Here is a 19,640-nt window from a genome sequence, read left to right as displayed (position 1 = left end):
CGCAATAGAATACGCATTAGAACGCAAGAAAAAACGGATGCGTTTTTCAACTTGCGTTTCTTTGATTTTAAACGCATTCTTCATACGCAGATAGTCTGAACAGGCCCTAAGTAATAGGTAGCCAGAAGTACCTTTAATATTAGGTAGTTAGAGGAACCTCAGTATTAAGTAGCTAGAGGTGCCCCTGACTGAAAGGAGATCTCGTCAGTGGAATACTGAGAGCGGGGTGAGTAACCTCTCATTTACACTCTCGTCAGGACTCTGCATAGGACAGACAGGAGGGAGGCACTTGGGGAGGGGATTGAGCCATCTTTCCATCATCAGGCGCTTGTAGGCAGGTGCCTACAGTGCCTTAGGCCCTGTTCAGACTGTCAGCGTTTGTAGAACGCGTATAAATTCAAAGAAACACAAGTTGAAAAACGCATGCGTTTTTCTTGTGTTTGAATGCGTTTTCTTTTTTTTTGTATTAACAAGCTTTATTGATCAGATCAACAATTATACAAAGCGTTTAAAAGCAGAACAAATAAAACATAGGGTATTAACATACCAACTAGAAGACAAGAAAAAAAAATATGGGGGAGCATCTGAAGGACATAGCATAGATAGTTGGGCCGTCCGGCCTGGGAAATGGGGTACCTGGAACCTCCTTCTGAGATCCCAGGGGTCAGTCCATCCTATCTGATCTTAGTGTAAAAATATATTGCTCCCTCTAATACATACGTCAAGCTAAAAGGAAGAAAAAAAAAGAAAAAAAGAACAACATACATAAAAGCAAGAGACAGAAAAAAAAAAAAAAAAAAAAAAAAAGAAGGAACGAGCAATCCAGATACATTCCTGCTTAAGGTGTCTGGTATCAAGAGTCCTGAATAATTTCAATCCTGTACATCATACTATAATGAATAAACACATATGTCCGAGGGAAATTAAGCACTCCTATATGTTTTCCAGGGTTCCCAAATGAGATCAAATCTTGTCATATTCTCAATGCTATAAAAATAAACCCGATGCATTATCATCATTAGGTCTAGACGTTGGGTAACTAGCGATAACTCTAGATCTGTGGTTTTCCATTTGAAGGCTATTGACCACTGAGCGGCTAGTAGCATGTATCTATATAAAGGCCTAAATCTACCTGGCACATCATCATTAAAAGTATATAACAGGGCCTGGGAGGCAGATAACGAAACCGGAAAGCCAAACACCTCTCGGATCATGGTTTTCCATGAGTCCCAGAACCGCTGTGCTATGGGGCAGTCCCAAAAGACATGCAGTATCGTTCCTTCCATTCCACATCCTCTAAAACAAGTCGATGGAACCGAGGGATAAATTTTGTGAATTTTAGCCGGGGTGTAATACCAGCGAAACAAGATCTTGAGTGCCGTGTCCTTGACCATATTAGATTTGACTACACCAGAGACAGCGGTTCGGATATAAGACCAATCTGATGGCTCAAATTGAGTTCCTAAGTCGCGCTCCCAGGCTCTCATATATATTAGTTTATTCTCACTATCACAACCTATCAACTGGGCATATAGGGATGAGATTAATCCTTTTTGTCGTGAAAATCCAAAATAGAGTGATTCAAACATTGTGGGTTCAAACTCTGGGGGTGAAGAAAAGATGGAGGAGAAGTAATGTTTTATCTGACAAAAGCGAAATACCTCCTCTGGGGGGGGGGCATCTTGACTAAATCTGAGCATATTAAATGTAATTGGAACATCTCTAATCCAAAATTTATTGGCAGTTGAACGGCCTTTATCCCTCCACCAGGAAAACAACTGTGGGTTTCTAAAAGCCGGAATAAAGCGGGGATTACCAAAAATGGAGATCCTGGAGGAGGGAAAGGTCATAAGCTTATATGATGAGGCAATCGAGAACCATAGCTTAGTCAGTGACGAAACAATCCTGTTCTTGCTAGCAAGAGTTGATATGTCTCTTTTAGTTACAACCGTGACCAATGTAGATAGGTAAAATGGGAAGATTGTAGTAGATTCAAATTGATACCAGCTGGGAGGGTTAGAATTTATTCCCCAATCTAAGATTTGACTGAGCTTAGAGGCTAAGTAATAATGCCATAGGCTGGGTAGACCGATACCACCCTGTAAAGGGGGTCTGTACAGGACTTGTGCTCTAATTCTAGCTGGTTTGCTGTCCCAAATAAATTTATTAATTTGTGACTGTAGGCTAGATAACGATTTTTTAGTTATAGTTATTGGGAGCATGCGAAACAAATATAACAATTTGGGGAGAATAATCATTTTACATGCTACACATCTACCTAGCCATGAAACCTTAAATGAGGACCATGTTTTCAGAAGTTGAGTAATATTATTGACCGTATGTGAGAAGTTAGTTCCGTATAGATCCCCATAGTTGGGTGTAAGAAAGACTCCCAAGTATTTACATTTCGTTTTACTCCATTTGAACCCGTAAGTAGAGTCTAACCATTTAATTGTATGTGGATAAAGATTTATCGGGAGGGCTGTGGATTTAGCGGGATTTACCTTAAGGCCAGAAAATTGGGCGAACTTATCTAATAGTTGGAATAAGTTAGGCATGGTTGTTATAAGTCTAGTCAAGAACAGGAGAGCATCGTCAGCATACAGAGTTAATTTGATATTGTCAATTCCATAACCATGGATGTCAGGATGTCGTCTAATCGCCACCGCCAGAGGCTCTAAAGCGAGAGCGAATAGCAATGGGGAGAGAGGGCAACCCTGACGGGTTCCACGTTTGAGCTGAACAGGAGCAGATGATGCACCAGGGATGCGGATCACTGTAGATGGGGAGTCATACAATGCTGAAACCGCTGTAATTATAGGGCCAGATAGACCAAAGCCTTCCAAAGCAGCGGTCAGATACTGCCAACCCACTGAATCGAATGCCTTACTAATGTCTAAACCCAACATCATAAATTTAGAGTTTTTAAGTTCAGCATCCTGTAATATGTTAACAGCTAACCTAACATTATCAGAGCCTTGCCTACCTGGGATGAATCCAGTTTGAGTGGGAGCGACAAGATCTTGCACCATAGAGCCTAATCTAGAAGCTAGAATTTTAGCAAAAAGTTTGATATCATTGTTGAGGATAGATATAGGTCTGAATCCTGCCAGGGTAGAGTGATCAGTATCCGGTTTAGGGAGCAGGGTCATATTGGCCAATAGCATATCTGGGGGGAGTTTTTCACCTTGGAGAACAGCATTAAACATTGAGGTCAGAGGGTGCAATAGTGTATCAGCAAATTTTTTATAATATAAGGGTGAAAATCCGTCCGGGCCCGGAGCTGTAGAGGATTTAAGCAACTTAATTGAAGCTAATACTTCTATGGGAGTGATCGGGGCATTAAGAGTTTGCAGCTGATCTGGTGAGAGGGAGGGCAACTGCAAAGTATCCAACCATGCTATAAGTTCCGTATTGTTAGATGATATTTCGGTTCCTAGCAAATTTTTATAATAGTCCTCAAATATTTTTAAGACTTTAGGAGGTAGTACCTCCTCTCTGCCTCCAGGGCTTTTTAATTTATAGACATGTGGGGGTTTATAGTATTGGTTTAATTTACGTGCAAACTGAGTAGAAGGGTTATTGCCTCGTAAGAGGAACTTTGCTTTGGAGAACTTCAACGCTTTAGCATGAGAGTTATCTAGTATAGAGTTCAATTCGGTTCTTTTCAGATTAATTTCATGTAAAATTTCTCTAGTTGTTGTGCCATAATGCCGTTTATATAGTAAGTCTAGCTCGGCGGTTAATGCCTGAATTCTTTGTGATTTTAGTTTCTTTGCTCGTGCTGCTTTTGCCATAAAGATACCTCTCAGAACTGGTTTATGTGCTGCCCATCTTAGAACAGGGGAGGTGTTATCCTCATTGTTAAATAAAAAATATTCCTCCAGCTCTCCCATCACAGCGAGTCTATCTGAATCCTCAGCCAAAAGAGAGTCGTTGAGTCTCCAGTTGCCGGGATTGAAGGGTATACCGAAACCAGTCAAGATGGACTGAACCATATGATGGTCAGACCAACCACAAGTAATAATATCAGAGGAGGTAGAGTTAGAGGCAATTATTGGGGACAAGTAAATGTAGTCTAAGCGGGCATAAGACTGACGAGGGTGAGAAAAAAAGGTATATTGCCTACAGCCGATGTTATGGGCTCTCCATATATCTATAACTTTGGTTTTAGAAAGGAGGCTAGTGAGTCTTCTCGGGAAAGTTTGTGCGAAAGGGGATGGAACCGATCTATCCAGAAGTGGATTGGCTACCGCGTTGAAGTCTCCTGCAACTATTAAGTGTGTTGAGGACAGTCTATCCAGTTGGGATGATAAAAGTTGTAAGAAGGCAGTTTTAGAGGCATTGGGAGCATAACAATTGATCAGTGTGACAGCTTTACCCTCAAGAATACCCTTGAGAATTAAAATTCTGCCTTCCGGGTCCATGAAAGAATCAATGAGTGTGAATGAGACTGAATTATGGAACACTATTGCAACTCCTCTGGCTTTTTTGGTAAATGAGGCATAATAGGCCCTATTATATGCCCGGTGTAAAAAAGTGGGTGGTTTAGAGTTAATGAAATGCATCTCTTGTAAAAACAAGACTGAGGCCTTCAGGCTCTGATAATGTTGGAATGCTTTTCTACGTTTGACTGGCTCATTTAACCCCTGGACATTATGTGTTATCATATTGAACATTCTAGGCATGAGAGAACTGTGATGATGAAGAATATAGCATTTACACTTAGTGGCTTATTATCTTTTAGAATAGACAGGACTCCTGTGGAATGAAAAAAGAGACTCAAGTATCCTAAAATTGCAGGAACATAGTTACTTAAACCAAACATATAAAACAGACATAAAATCAACATTATCTCTGGGCAATCACTCCTAACTGTCCCACGACTAGTAGGCCCAGAAACTCTCAGTGGCTTAACCCGGACCACACTGAGAGGGGGGGGGGGGGGGGGGGTAATACTCGTATCACTAGTCCCAAAATGGGTAGAAAACAGTTAAAGTGGGGCAGCGGTGAAGGACCGTTTCCCTGCCATTTTAGGTATTAGAGCGCCATGTGCGGGGAGCGCTGTTCAATGGTTGTTTACGATATTACTCCAATTGGGTAAGAGTGACTTGTAGGCCTAGTGAGTTCAAAAGAGAAACTCCTTGCTCCAGTGTAGATATAACGTGGATTTTGCCGTCACAGGAAAGTAGAAGTTTAGTGGGGAATCCCCACTTATACTATAATACAATACAACAATACAATAACATTTCTATAGCGCTTTTCTCCCATAGGACTCAAAGCGCTTAGGCTCTCTCAGATTCAGTAATTAGTAGGATGAAGTATTCACACAACAAAAGTTATATTTCTGCAAATGCCAAACTGAACAGGTGGGTTTTCAGTCTGGATTTAAACACGTCCAGGGATGGAGCTGTCCTGATCTGTTGAGGTAAGGAGTTCCAAAACGTAGGGGCAGCATGACAGAAGGCTCTGGGACCAAAAGTTTCCAAGTGGACTCTGGGTATGACTAGATTATTAGAACCTGTTGATCTGAGAATGCGGGGATTGCTACGCAGCTGCAACATATCTTTCATGTATCCAGGGCCTAAATTATTCAGGGATTTAAATGTCAGTAGGCCGATCTTGAATAGGACCCTCCATTCTATAGGTAGCCAGTGAAGGGAGTGCAGGACTGGCATTATGTGGCAGTGACGGGGTTGGTTGGTTAGCAGTCTGGCAGCAGTATTCTGTATCAGCTGTAGTCGGTACAAGACCTTTTTTGGAAGGCCAGTGTAGAGAGCATTGCAGTAGTCCAGTCGGGATGTGATGAAGGCGTGGACTAAGGTTGGCAGATCTTCTGGGGGTATGAGGTGCTTGATTTTTGCAATGTTCTTCAGGTGAAAATAGGATGATTTCACTACAGCAGAGATTTGAGTTCTGAAGTTTAAATCCCAATCAATTAGAACTCCCAGGCTACGCACATGATCAGAGCTGCGCAGATCCGTGCCTCCTATTCCCAGTGGTGAAGACTGCAAGTTAAGTTGTTTTGTTATCATGCTCTGCCCTCCTATCAGAAGGACTTCAGTTTTGTCTGCATTTAGTTTCAGCCAGTTGTCATTCATCCATTGCTGTAGTTCACGTAAGCAGGCGTTTATAGTTAGAGTTGGGTCTGTCACACCAGGCTTGAAGGAAAGATATAGTTGAGTGTCGTCTGCATAGCAGTGGTATGTCAGGCCATGTTTTTGGATTAGTTTTCCCAGCGGTAACATGTAAATCGTGAAAAGCAGGGGAGAGAGGATTGAGCCCTGGGGCACCCCATACCTAAGTGATACAGGGGTGGACAGGAAGGGCCCCATAGACACTTTGTGGGTTCTGCCACTCAAGAAGGATTGGAACCACTGAAGAACTATGCCATCAATGCCGCAGTATTCCTGTAGCCTGTTTATCAAGATGTCATGGTCAACTGTATCAAAGGCTGCAGAAAGGTCTAGCAGTATGAGGATGGAGCACTCTCCTCTGTCTCTTGCCATGAGCAGGTGGTTGCATATTTGGATGAGGGCCGTTTCAGTGCTGTGGTGTTTCCTGAAGCCAGACTGGAATGGGTCATAACTGTTGTTTTGTAGGATTTTGGCTTCTAGCTGGAGGTAAACAGCTTTTTCAATTAGCTTGCCCAGAAAGGGAAGGTTAGAGACAGGTCTGTAGCTGGTCATTGCATCTGGGTCCAGGGAGGGTTTTTTGAGGAAAGGCCTGATGATTGCTTCCTTCAGTAAAGCAGGAAATATCCCTGATTTTAAGGAACAGTTAACAATTTTTAGGAATACCGGTACGAACAGGTCGGGGCAGTTCAACATGAACTGTGTTGGGCCAGGATCTAGGTCACAGGTAGTTAGGCGGACGTGAAGGAGGATGCTTGATGTGACTTCTTCATCAATTTCTTTGAAGTTTGACCAAGGTGTTACATTGTCTCTGCTAATGGTCTTCGGCGCTATATTAGGCTCAGATGCTGTAAGTTGGATGGCGGACCTTATAGCGGAGACTTTGTCTGTGAAGAAATGGGCAAATTGGTCACAGAGGTCCTTTGAAGACTCGATGTTAAGTTTTTGACATGCCGGGTTGCAGAGTTTTTCCACTGTGCGGAACAGTTGGGCTGGTTTGTTAACTGCATTTGCAATCTCTTGTGATAGAAAGGATGATTTTTTTCCCGTGATTACCTTTTGGTAGCTCTTCAAGTGGAGGATTAAGGCATGTTTGTCTTCTGGGGACTGAGATTTGCGCCACAGTCTCTCAAGTTTTCGGCCTTGTCTTTTCAGCTCTTTTATAGCGTTATCAAACCACTGTGCATGATGGTGTGGAGTAAGATATTTGGTGCGCAGAGGAGCAATGGTCTCAAAGGTGGAGGACACACATTTGTTGTATTTAAACACCAGAGTATCGGTCCAAGCTGGAGTCAGTCAATTCATCAAAGCTAAGGTTATCTCGGATATGTTGAGGTGTTAGCCCTTTTAAGCGGCGATATTTTATTTGATTCTTGACCTGGTGTTTGACGGCTGGTATTGAGAGGGAGAAGTGGATAGTGTGATGGTCTGACCAGGCAACAGGATTAATTTCCACATTGGCTATTGACAGCCCAGTATGGAATATAAGGTCCAGAGTGTGGCCTTTCCTGTGAGTAGCAGAGCTGATTGATTGGAGGAAGCCCAGTTCATGTAAGGCACGAGGTAGCTCTATTCCAAGTTTTGAAGAGGAGTCATCCACCCATGTATTGAAATCTCCAAGAACAATCCATCTGGGGTGTTCCAGTGTTAGGTTGCATAGGAGGTCTACAAGTTCCTTAAGGAAGTCTGAGTGTTTTTCTGGTGGGCGGTAGATCAGCAATATGTTAATGTTTTTCTCAGCTGAAAGTTGCACCCCCAAGCATTCAAACGAGTTGGTAGGACCTACAGTAAGTGGTCTGATTTTCAAAGCTGATCTAAAGCAAAGTGCAACCCCTCCTCCCCTGCGTTCTTTCCTGTTGCAGTATATCACGGAATAGTTTGTTGGCACGGCAGCCTCCAGGGTGGGGCCAACAGGTTCAGAAAGCCAGGTTTCAGTCAGGCAGGCCAGATCAGAAGACTCTATTAGATCATGTATGATTGCTGTTTTGTTGTTTATCGATCAGACATTACAGAGGACAGCCTTGATGGGGCTACCCTGGGAGCTGAGGTCTGATATTGAGGACTCCAAGACAGAACAGTCTCCATATGTGTGGCCGTCATCTCTGCTGGATTGTGCTGGAGCTATTAGGGTTGTTGGCTGGGTGTACTCTGCAGATTTTGTCACAGAGTTATTTTGGTTCTGCGGTGAAGAATATCTTTTCCCACGTCCTCTCGAGCCTCTCTTTGTCTTTCTGAAGATTCCAACAGACTTCAGTAGAATTATTGTGGATTTGTCAATTGGATAGATATTTCTTGGTTGGTATACAGCTAGACGTCTCTCTGCTGAATATTGATGTTTACACATTAGGATGGACAAGAGACAGCTCAGGGCTCCTGCTGAGATAGGTCCTATTTAGAGTCAAGGTGTGAAGTTTGTCAGCTGTGGCCAGAGCCGGGACAAGGTCCTCCAGCACCCAAGGCTGAGACACCAAAGTGCGCCCCTCCATCCCTCCCGCCCCAGCCGTCACACACTGATTGCTATTAGACTAAGAGGTGCCACAGGGCCCACAACCTCCCGAACACCTTAATATCTAGTTATCTGGCTTGCAATCACTGCCATGTATCCCCTTTTCTTATTTATTTCTGCTTCAAACACAGTTAGGATTGACAGCTGAATGAATTCTGCGCCCCCTCCTACACTGCGCCCTGAGGCTGGAGCCTCTCCAGCCTATGCCTCGGCCCGGCCCTGGCTGTGGCTGGTATCCTGCAGAGATCAAAGGGCCTGTATAGACTGAATTGTCCTTACACAGAGATGTATGGATGGACAGCATGAATTTGAAAACACAGTTCTTTGTTTAGGAATTTGAAGATATAATGTATAATATATGTAGAAAAATATAGTCTATTGAGCATAGATGCTGTAGATAATCGATGAAAGTTACTCACAGGATGGGAGAGGGCAGGCACAAAGAGGCAGAAAGTCTTTAAGGTCTCAGGTCAATTCCAAGGAAGGTGTGCAGTGTTCAGCCGTGTGTGATACCAAGGAAGATCCAATCCAGCTTAAATCTTTGCCATCCCAAGTAATCCAGGTGTTCTGAAAGGTTATAGGTGTTGCTGGAGAAGTGCTACATTAGAATCCACTGAAATTTCGGTCCAGTCTTTTCATTAAGAGGTTTAAAGTAGCAGAAATGAGATGTAATGTCTGGAGCAGACTTAGAGAGCAGCAGCACCAGTCTGGGCGCGCTCAGTCATGAGTAACTGTTGCTCTCTGAGAAAGGCTGTTAGAGGAGCCAGGGACCTGCGTCTTTGCAATGTAAACTGCGACAAGTCGGTGAAGACTTTGATGTTGCTGTATGGGTCCGGGAGTTGTTTATTCTGGCGCATGTAAGAAGAAAAGGCATCTTTAACGTGGTAAAACTGAAAGCATGCTATGGTATCTCTAGGAATCCTCTCAGGTAGAAAGGCGGGCTTAGGCAGTCTGTGAGCCCGTTCTATGGTGTACTCAATGCTGGAAAACTGAGGCACTGCTGACCTAACCATTTCTATCAAATAGCCTTTCAATTGTGCACTGTTTATCGATTCATCGATACCCCTGAATTTGAGATTACAGCGGCGATTACGGTCCTCTAGGTCAGCAATCTTCAGCTGCGTAGCCTCATTAACTGAGTCATGGCGTTCAAGCTCAGTAACAGTCTTATTGTGTTCCTCAATTAACATGGAGACACTGTCTTCAGTGAGTGAGACACGAGCTCCCAGATCCTCATGGAACTGTTGCATAGAATTTGCTATAGTCAGTATCTTGTTTGACATGGAGGTTTCCAGAGCAATCATCATATCCTTAAGAAAAGCACGGTCTACTGGCTGATTGGAGTCAGGGATCTCTGCAAATGCACTGCTGTGGCCTGTGACTGCTGTGAGCAGGGAGAGAGCTTCTGCCTGTGAGTCTGCCGGGCCTGACAGCCTGGGTTTAGATTTGGCTGGGCTAAGAAAGGTGGGGGAGGGTACCCCCTGTTCAGAGGACTCTGAGGCTGATGGACTGCGGGGAAGGGCCACATTGGATGCCTGCTTTGTGGGTATATGTGAGGCCCCTCCGCGGCTGGATGCGGAATTTTGTACGCTTGCCGCCTGTTTATTGTTATGGGATGCGTTCGTCATGCGTACTGGCAATGCGGACTTACGCGTCCCGGAGGAGCCGACGCCATCTTGCTCTCCATGCGGCCCAGGTCTTCTCCGCTTAAACATGTCGGGGATGCGTTGTGGACGCTGGATATCCTGCTGTGAGGTGCTGGAGGCTTCCATCTCCTCCTCCGTTGGGGTTTGGGATTGAATTTCCCCGTCTGGCATGCTGTGTAAAGTCGCTTTGGCTGGCTGGGATCAGGAGCTCTTCACACTGCTGCCATCCACGCTGAGCTCCGGCCACGCCCCCTGAATGCGTTTTCTATTGCGTTTTACACACACACATAACCCGGGGAAAAAAAAAAGAATTATGGGAACCGCAGGGGGAAACATACGCTAAAACGCAATAGTACACGGTTTTCATACGCGTCCATAGATTTTCATTGCGTCCGTTTCTGTGCGTGACGCACAGAACTGCGTGCAGCAATGCGGATGAGAAACGTATGCGTCTCATATCGCATGCATATGAACGAGGCTATTAGAAAACATTAGTAGCCGTTTCTATGCGTAAAATGCGTTCTGTAAAAACGGCTAGGAATGCACGTAGTCTGAACAGGGCCTTATGGTAAATCTGTCCCTGATCTCTTAGAAGTTTACACATAATTGATGGTAAGCTTATAGGTCTGTAGTTTCCCAGTTATGATCTTTTCCCCTCTTCTTAAATATTAGAAAACAAACAAACAGCTTTATGCCAGACATAGGGAACTGACTCACTTGAAAGAGAATCATTATTATTATTTATTGTATTTATAAAGCGCCAACATATTATGCAGCGCTGGACAATAAATAGGGATACATACATTGCAACAAGGGGTGACAGACAGAGCGTTAGCAAATGCTTTTACAACAAAGCACAAGGTTAATCATGCAATCAGGGTATAAAATGAGTTTTACAGAGACCCGGCAAAACAAGTCCAAGTTAGTCCATGAGGAGGGTGTCATTGCTGGGGTAGTAAAATTAAGAGGGACACACTAAGGGCCCTGCTAAAGGCTTACAATCTAAAGGGTGGCGGAGGGAGACATAAGGAAGGGTTTTGGAAAAGGTGGTTGACTGAGAGAGGGAAATATGTTTTGAGGGCTTGCTTGAAGGTGTTGAATGAAGGAGCGAGTCTGAGGGGGAGTGAAAGGAAGTTCCATAGGGTGGGGGAAGCTCTTGAGAAGTCTTGTGAGCATGCACGGGATTGAGAAATATGGGGGAGGTCAGGCGGAGATCATTTGAGGACCGGAGGGAGCAGCAGGTATCTGTTGACAAACTCAGAAATGTAGGTTGGGCAGGTCTTGTGCACAGATTTGTAGGTAAGGCACAGAACCTTAAAGAGAAACTCCGACCAAGAATTGAACTTTATCCCAATCAGTAGCTGATTGTGAGAAAACGCGGAAAAGCCGCCGCGAGTACTCAGAGTAAGGCGGCTAATTCCGCGTCCAACATGGCAGCTTGCGCGCATGGGCCTGCATCCACTAGCCTGACGGAGCGCGGAGAAACTGCCGCATGCCCAGTGAACAAGGCGGCGAATTCCGCGTCTGACGCGGCGGTTTGCACGCATGGGCCTACCCCTAGCAGTATGGCTGAACGCGGGGGAACCGCCGCATGCTCTGACAGCGGTGCGGCTGGCCCCGCGTTCAAACCAGCAGATACATTACAACACATGTCTGGTGTGGCTGGGACTGATAGTCCACACAGGTTCAGAAGGACGCGCGCGCCGAGAGGCAGAGCCTTTATGACAGTCAGAAGGGTGTCAGCTGATCTAGCCGATCAGCTGACAATTCTATCAGGTTTCATTGGTCCAGCACTTAGGGGAGGCGCCGGAGAGCGCTTGTGTATATATACTGGGTGCTGGTCATTTCTCTGGTGTCTGGCGTTGCGATCACTACGTGGTAGCACTCAGATCTTGTCAGTATCTGTGATATTTTCTGTGTTATTATTTAGACCAGTTCCTGGGTGTTGATGATCACAGACCTCACACCTCAGACTAGGAATTAGCATTACCATTCTGTTGTACTTCAGACTAGTTCCAGGGTGTTGATGATCAAGGAACTCACACCCAAGACTACGGAACTGTATTACCATTCTGTTATACTTCAGACTAGTTCCAGGGGTGTTGATGATCAAGGAACTCACACCCAAGACTAGGGAACTGTATTATCACTCTGTTATATATCAGACTAGTTCCAGGGTGTCGATGATCACGGAGCTCACACCTCTAGGCATTGTTATTATCTGTTATGACTTTCTGCTTTCCTGACCACTCTCTTGATCTCTGATTTGGTACTTCGCTATATCTGATACTCTGTTGCTGAACCCTGCTTGTCTTAAGATTCCGAATCTGTCTCCTGTCTCTGTATCTGATCTGTCTGTCTGTTGCCGACCTGGCCTGTCCGACCTCGAGAACTATCTTCCCTGTTTGGAGATAGTTTACAGACTTGTCAGTGACACTTCACCATTGGTGTCACTCACTCTCTAGTCCTTCCCACTCTCAGCCTGGCTCCGCCCCTTGGTGAGCATCAGACCATTGGAAGGAATCTGTTCTCTGAGAAGTATCTCTTACTGCCTTGCACCCTCTATATGGGTGCTCTCCTCAAAGTATTACTGTTGCACCAAACACTCATATTACTCAGGTGTCCAGAGGTTAGTAATATATCTGATTATCGGTGATACTGCAGATCATCAATAATCGGGTATATATCTATATTTTCGGTGATACTGCAGATCACGATGATCAGATCCTCTCTGTGTTACACCGATCGTTACACTGATACCCCCTTTTACATGAGAAATCTATTCCTTTTCACAAACAGACCATCAGGGGGCGCTGAATGACTGATATTGTGGTGAAACCCCTCCCACAAGAAACTCTGAGGACCGTGGTACTCCTGGCAGTTTCCTGTCTGTGAACCTTGTTGCATTGTGGGAAATAGCTGATTACAGCTGTTTCCAATTGCCAAAAAAGCAAGCCGCAGCTACATCACCTGCCACCATTAAACATGTCACCATGTGATAAATCTCAGGGGAGGGGGGATTTTTTTTTAATTCAAAGTGTTTTGTTAATGTTAGCTAGCACTAGGCTAGCTAACTGTGGCCCCCAAGTCTCCCGGCACCGGTCTGACCCCCCCCCCCCGATCACCGCCGGCAACACTCACCCGCCAGCGATCCTGTGAGAACCGCAGCTTCCCAATTCGCTTCACTCGTCGCTATGGCGACGATCGGACATGACGCCATGACGTCATCGACGTCATGCACAGTTCCGATCCTCCCCATAGCGAAGCCGGGTGCTGATTGGGAGGCTGCGCCATTGCGGGATCCCTGGGGGGTGCATATACCGGTGGCGATCAGAGGGGACCGGACCCACTTGGAGGACATAGTTAGCTAGCCAAGTGCTAGCTTAACCACATAAAGCCATTTTTATTAAAAAAGAATCCTCCCGGGGCCAATGCGATCCCCTGCAGCGGCTAGCCCGACACTGTGTCGGTTTACCGCCAGGGAGGTTAAAGCTGATCCTGATGCAGATAGGGAGCCAGTGTAGGGCTTTGCATAGGGGAGAAGTGGAAGCAGAGCGGTGGGAAAGGTGGATGAGTCTTGCTGTTGCATTCATGACTGATTGAAGGGGTGCAATGCGTTTCAAGGGGAGGCCAGATAGTAGGGAATTTCAGTAGTCATAGAAAAGAAGATAAAGTGGCCATTTGATAACCGGACTCATTTCCATTAATAAATGGTGGATGCCATCTGGGCCAGGTGCTTTATCTATCTTGATTTTATCTAAGCATGCCTTCACACCTTCCTACATTAGGCAATTCACCTCAAATGATGTAAACTGGGAACAAGCTAGAGCTGTATAATGACACAAGGGCATTACCTTAGTGAAGACTATAATAATTGATCTTTTCAAGCGGGATTGTCAGTCATAAAATCAAATTCCTATTACCCTCTGCTCTGTGTTTATTAATTAGTCTACATCCTGACCCTGCATTGCAAGCATTCCAATATAATCATAAATGTTTCTTCTGTAATGAATCTTGTCTCAGACAGCCTGTCTCTTTTCTCCTATACTGCCAGGGAGAGGGAAGCTAAAAAAACTGGTGGCGTCCCTTCTTCCCCTCCCATATTCCTGCTCCTTTCTGATTGGCTGAGGGCAGTTCAGGGAGATTGTGTGACAGAAGGCTGAGAAGAGAAATGGAAGATAAATCACCTCCCCCCTCTGCAGAAGTTGCTGAAATACGATCTATGTTCTGCTTACATGTGTTTACAAAGCAAACTAGGTGTGACAGTGCAGTTCTGCATACACCATTTTAGGCAAAGGGAAAAAAAAGAGTAAGGGCTCGTTCCCACTATCGCGAATCCGAATGCGTCCAACGCATGCGGATTCGCACATGTAATGTGAGTGGATGGGGCTGTTTCCGCTCCTGCGGTGGCGTTGTGCGTTTTTTGTTGCGGAGAAAAAACGCACAAAAGAGGCAACGATTTTGCCTGCGTCGGGAATCCGTGCGAATCGCCGCTAATGTATTTAATAGTAAAAACGCATGCGTTTTTTACATGCGTTTTTACCCGCGATTCGCGTGCGATTTCGCACCTTTTCCAATGTTATTTTGCCCTGGCAGTGTCATGGTTAATTTCGCATGGCACCCTGCCATGCGAAATCGCACGCGAAATCGCGGGTAAAAACGCATGCAGAAACGCATCCACATGCGTTTTTACAAGCGTCGGAATGCCGGCGAATCGCGTCGCAACAGTGGAAACAAGCCCTAAAGGAGGAAATGACATCAGGTTTGGCCTCAGTCAGAGGCAGTAAAGATGAAAAATGCCTGGAACGGTTTTCTCTTTATTTATTATATAATATTCACTGACATTTTTTTTTTTTCTGGGATCGTATGGCTGACCCTTGTTTTTTGAGAGGCTGTATTCTCAACCTTCTTCCCTTTTGAATGTATGCATTTGTAAAACTTTTTTAGATTTAACTTTGTCACTAGCCACTAGTTTTTCAGTTCCCAATTTTGTTAGTCTGATTGCACATGTTTTGACCTATCCCTATTGAGCCAACGATGCCAAAGCAGACATGGTGCAGCTGAAATGGCCACATACACCAGTGACAGTGCACAACTGATGGGTGCTACATAGGCCAGGTCAGATATTTATATTCAGAACACATTGCTGGAAAGAAATAGTAGGATTATTTCCAAAAATGATGAACAAACAGGTCTTGCCCTTGCATAGATCACTGATGGTGTCATGAGACAGCTGGGCGCCAGTTTTAGAAAAAAACAAGGACAAACCATCAGTTTAATTTACAGCAGGTCTGCGTGAGATGATAAATGGAGGTGATGAAAGGTCCCTGTTTTTCAGGATGACATCATGGACAATTGAATTTACGTTCTCTTATGTCATTTCTTCCTCTCCAGATTCCTGTGAACTGTGAGCTTCATCCACCGCTACCACTAACCAATGGCCTGTCAGAGACACTTGATGTTCCTCCTCTTGGTCCTGATTGCAGTCAGTACACAGCTGTCACATGGCCAACACTGGTCCCATGGGTGGTACCCCGGAGGCAAGAGGGAGCTGGACATGGCTGCATCTCCAGAGGTACGTCAGTGATGTGGAGAGCTTTAATATCAATATCCTCCATAGATCGTGATAGCTGAGTCTGAACACAGCATCATACAAGCCTCTCAATTCAAAGAAACGTCCATAACACAGAATGTTGCTGCAATATTCCATGTGGTGAACCAGGAGGTCTTCTGTGACTGGTTACCAGTATAGCATTCTTGGAGCAGTCATACTTGTTTCTGGTAACAGAAGTACACAGGGGTCAAAAGGCAAACTGGCCTAAGGTAGAGCATATGCTTGACAGAAAAATGAGTTTTGAGGGCACGTTTAAAGAGATCAAAGGTCGGAGAGCAACTGATGTTTTGTGGCAGGGGATTCCAGAGGAGAGGTGAAGCACGTGCAAAATCTTTCAAGTATAAATCCACAGCGCTAGGTGATCACACTGTTGCCTGTTATCTGTAGACACCACAGTGTATGTTCTCAGACAGTGACCATCACCAAAAACAAAATCATCAGCAGGTCACTCACTGTCATTAAAAGCAATAAACTTTAATAAAACTTTCAATAATACCACATGTACAATATCTTACTTTAGGGGTCCTTTCGACAGGGACCCTTAGTAGTAATAAGCATAAAATGTGTATAAGCACACAAAGATAGTCTCACGGTCTCTCAAAACAATTTGCCCAGTCTCCAGTAGTCGTTCCGACCGGTTTCGGCCTTCCGCCGTCGTCAGGGAACACTGGAGACTGAGCTATCTGGGCAAATATATAAAGGATTACCTCCTATGTCCGTAAGTGGAACCGCCGCGGGCGCATCGACCGGCTGTTTCAACTTCCCGGTGCGCTCAGCTCTGATTGGTGGATCAGCGTCATCTGACGTTAGCGCAGAGGCGCTTGGGAGTGGCATACGTCACAGCCCATTCCCTTGCAGCGCTTTCATTGGGCAAGCAAGTATCCATAGCGATACTATGCTAACTTCGAGTTGCAGCCCAGGAGAGTGTCGGGAGATGTAGTCCTAACATCCCCGTCCACTCATAGTGTATTATGTACGGATTAAAACCGTAGTGTACGGAGTCCGCACCACATACCATAAACCAACTACACATGATAACAATTCATCTAATAATATTAAAATGCATTAATTCCTCAATAATAATCAATTCATATCTTATTGCACATATTCCCAAAATGCGTTATGCACAGAGTAAATCATCATAAATCCCTAACATACGGATTCCGCACCGTATGCCATAATATAACTGCACATGATGATAATACATCTATTCCTGTTATAGACAACATTGCAATTAATATACATTTAATCCTTAGTACACCAATAATTTACATCATATTGCACAGATCCCCATATAAATAGAATAGTCTGACATCTAGTGTCCAAAGTAGTTATTGCACCTATGAATTGTCAATAAAACAATTAATATTAAAATCAATATTCAGACCCCTTGGTTGCATAGTTTTCAGGGTAAAGATCCATTTAGTCTCTAGTTTATATAAATCTCGATCCTTATTTGACCCCCTCCAGTCTTCTTTCAATTGATCTATTATGCAATATTTCAAAACAGAGGGGTCTTTACTATGGACACTTTTAAAGTGGTTGGGAACTGAATGGTCAATTTCCGCTTTCCTTATGTTGTATACATGTTCATAAAGTCTCCGTTTGAATTCTCTCTCTGTTTTTCCAACATATTGGAGGCCACAAGGGCACTCCAATAAGTATACGATATATGTACTATTGCAATTCAGGAAGGGTTTGATTTTAAATGTTTCTCCTGTGTGGGTGCTAGTGAAGCTGGTCACTTTTCTAGGTTGGTTTATACATGTCCTGCACCCAAAACATTTTTTACATTTGTAGAAACCTTCAAGTTCCAAAAAGGTGGGCTTACAAACAGATTGCTTATACAGAGTGCTGCTCGTAATTCGATTTTGCAAATTAGGTGCTTTTCTAAATATAACTTGGGATCTGTCAGTAATTAACCCTGTTAAATCAGGGTCTAATTTCAAAATGGGCCAGTGTTTGTCTACTAATTTCTTTACTTCTCTGTGTTGCACATTAAAATCTGTAATAAAAGCACAAGAGAATGAGTGTTCCTCCTTATCTTTGGGCGCACTGCACCCCTTGATCACTTCCATTCTGTTCTTTATACCTATCTCATCTCGTAGTTGTACCACAAACACTGGCCCATTTTGAAATTAGACCCTGATTTAACAGGGTTAATTACTGACAGATCCCAAGTTATATTTAGAAAAGCACCTAATTTGCAAAATCGAATTACGAGCAGCACTCTGTATAAGCAATCTGTTTGTAAGCCCACCTTTTTGGAACTTGAAGGTTTCTACAAATGTAAAAAATGTTTTGGGTGCAGGACATGTATAAACCAACCTAGAAAAGTGACCAGCTTCACTAGCACCCACACAGGAGAAACATTTAAAATCAAACCCTTCCTGAATTGCAATAGTACATATATCGTATACTTATTGGAGTGCCCTTGTGGCCTCCAATATGTTGGAAAAACAGAGAGAGAATTCAAACGGAGACTTTATGAACATGTATACAACATAAGGAAAGCGGAAATTGACCATTCAGTTCCCAACCACTTTAAAAGTGTCCATAGTAAAGACCCCTCTGTTTTGAAATATTGCATAATAGATCAATTGAAAGAAGACTGGAGGGGGTCAAATAAGGATCGAGATTTATATAAACTAGAGACTAAATGGATCTTTACCCTGAAAACTATGCAACCAAGGGGTCTGAATATTGATTTTAATATTAATTGTTTTATTGACAATTCATAGGTGCAATAACTACTTTGGACACTAGATGTCAGACTATTCTATTTATATGGGGATCTGTGCAATATGATGTAAATTATTGGTGTACTAAGGATTAAATGTATATTAATTGCAATGTTGTCTATAACAGGAATAGATGTATTATCATCATGTGCAGTTATATTATGGCATACGGTGCGGAATCCGTATGTTAGGGATTTATGATGATTTACTCTGTGCATAACGCATTTTGGGAATATGTGCAATAAGATATGAATTGATTATTATTGAGGAATTAATGCATTTTAATATTATTAGATGAATTGTTATCATGTGTAGTTGGTTTATGGTATGTGGTGCGGACTCCGTACACTACGGTTTTAATCCGTACATAATACACTATGAGTGGACGGGGATGTTAGGACTACATCTCCCGACACTCTCCTGGGCTGCAACTCGAAGTTAGCATAGTATCGCTATGGATACTTGCTTGCCCAATGAAAGCGCTGCAAGGGAATGGGCTGTGACGTATGCCACTCCCAAGCGCCTCTGCGCTAGCGTCAGATGACGCTGATCCACCAATCAGAGCTGAGCGCACCGGGAAGTTGAAACAGCCGGTCGATGCGCCCGCGGCGGTTCCACTTACGGACATAGGAGGTAATCCTTTATATATTTGCCCAGATAGCTCAGTCTCCAGTGTTCCCTGACGACGGCGGAAGGCCGAAACCGGTCGGAACGACTACTGGAGACTGGGCAAATTGTTTTGAGAGACCGTGAGACTATCTTTGTGTGCTTATACACATTTTATGCTTATTACTACTAAGGGTCCCTGTCGAAAGGACCCCTAAAGTAAGATATTGTACATGTGGTATTATTGAAAGTTTTATTAAAGTTTATTGCTTTTAATGACAGTGAGTGACCTGCTGATGATTTTGTTTTTGGTGATGGTCACTGTCTGAGAACATACACTGTGGTGTCTACAGATAACAGGCAACAGTGTGATCACCTAGCGCTGTGGATTTA

At 44.0% G+C, this 19,640-nt stretch overlaps 1 protein-coding gene across 1 annotated transcript in view; it reads left to right on the top strand.

The window, feature by feature from the left end:
* Positions 1 to 19,640, top strand: part of LOC137562956 (progonadoliberin-2) — a 73,459-nt gene that overhangs the window by 19,671 nt on the left and 34,148 nt on the right. Inside the window, exon 2 of the mRNA XM_068274814.1 lies at positions 15,681 to 15,861. Coding sequence (XP_068130915.1) covers positions 15,724 to 15,861 — 138 coding nt within the window. The 5' untranslated portion in view covers positions 15,681 to 15,723. The remainder of the gene's footprint in view (positions 1 to 15,680; positions 15,862 to 19,640) is intronic.

This window comes from Hyperolius riggenbachi, chromosome 1 (assembly GCF_040937935.1).
Source record: "Hyperolius riggenbachi isolate aHypRig1 chromosome 1, aHypRig1.pri, whole genome shotgun sequence".
Classification (NCBI taxonomy): Eukaryota; Metazoa; Chordata; class Amphibia; order Anura; family Hyperoliidae; genus Hyperolius; species Hyperolius riggenbachi.
Note: the sequence above shows the minus strand (reverse complement) of the source record. Positions and strands in the feature narration are given on the sequence as shown.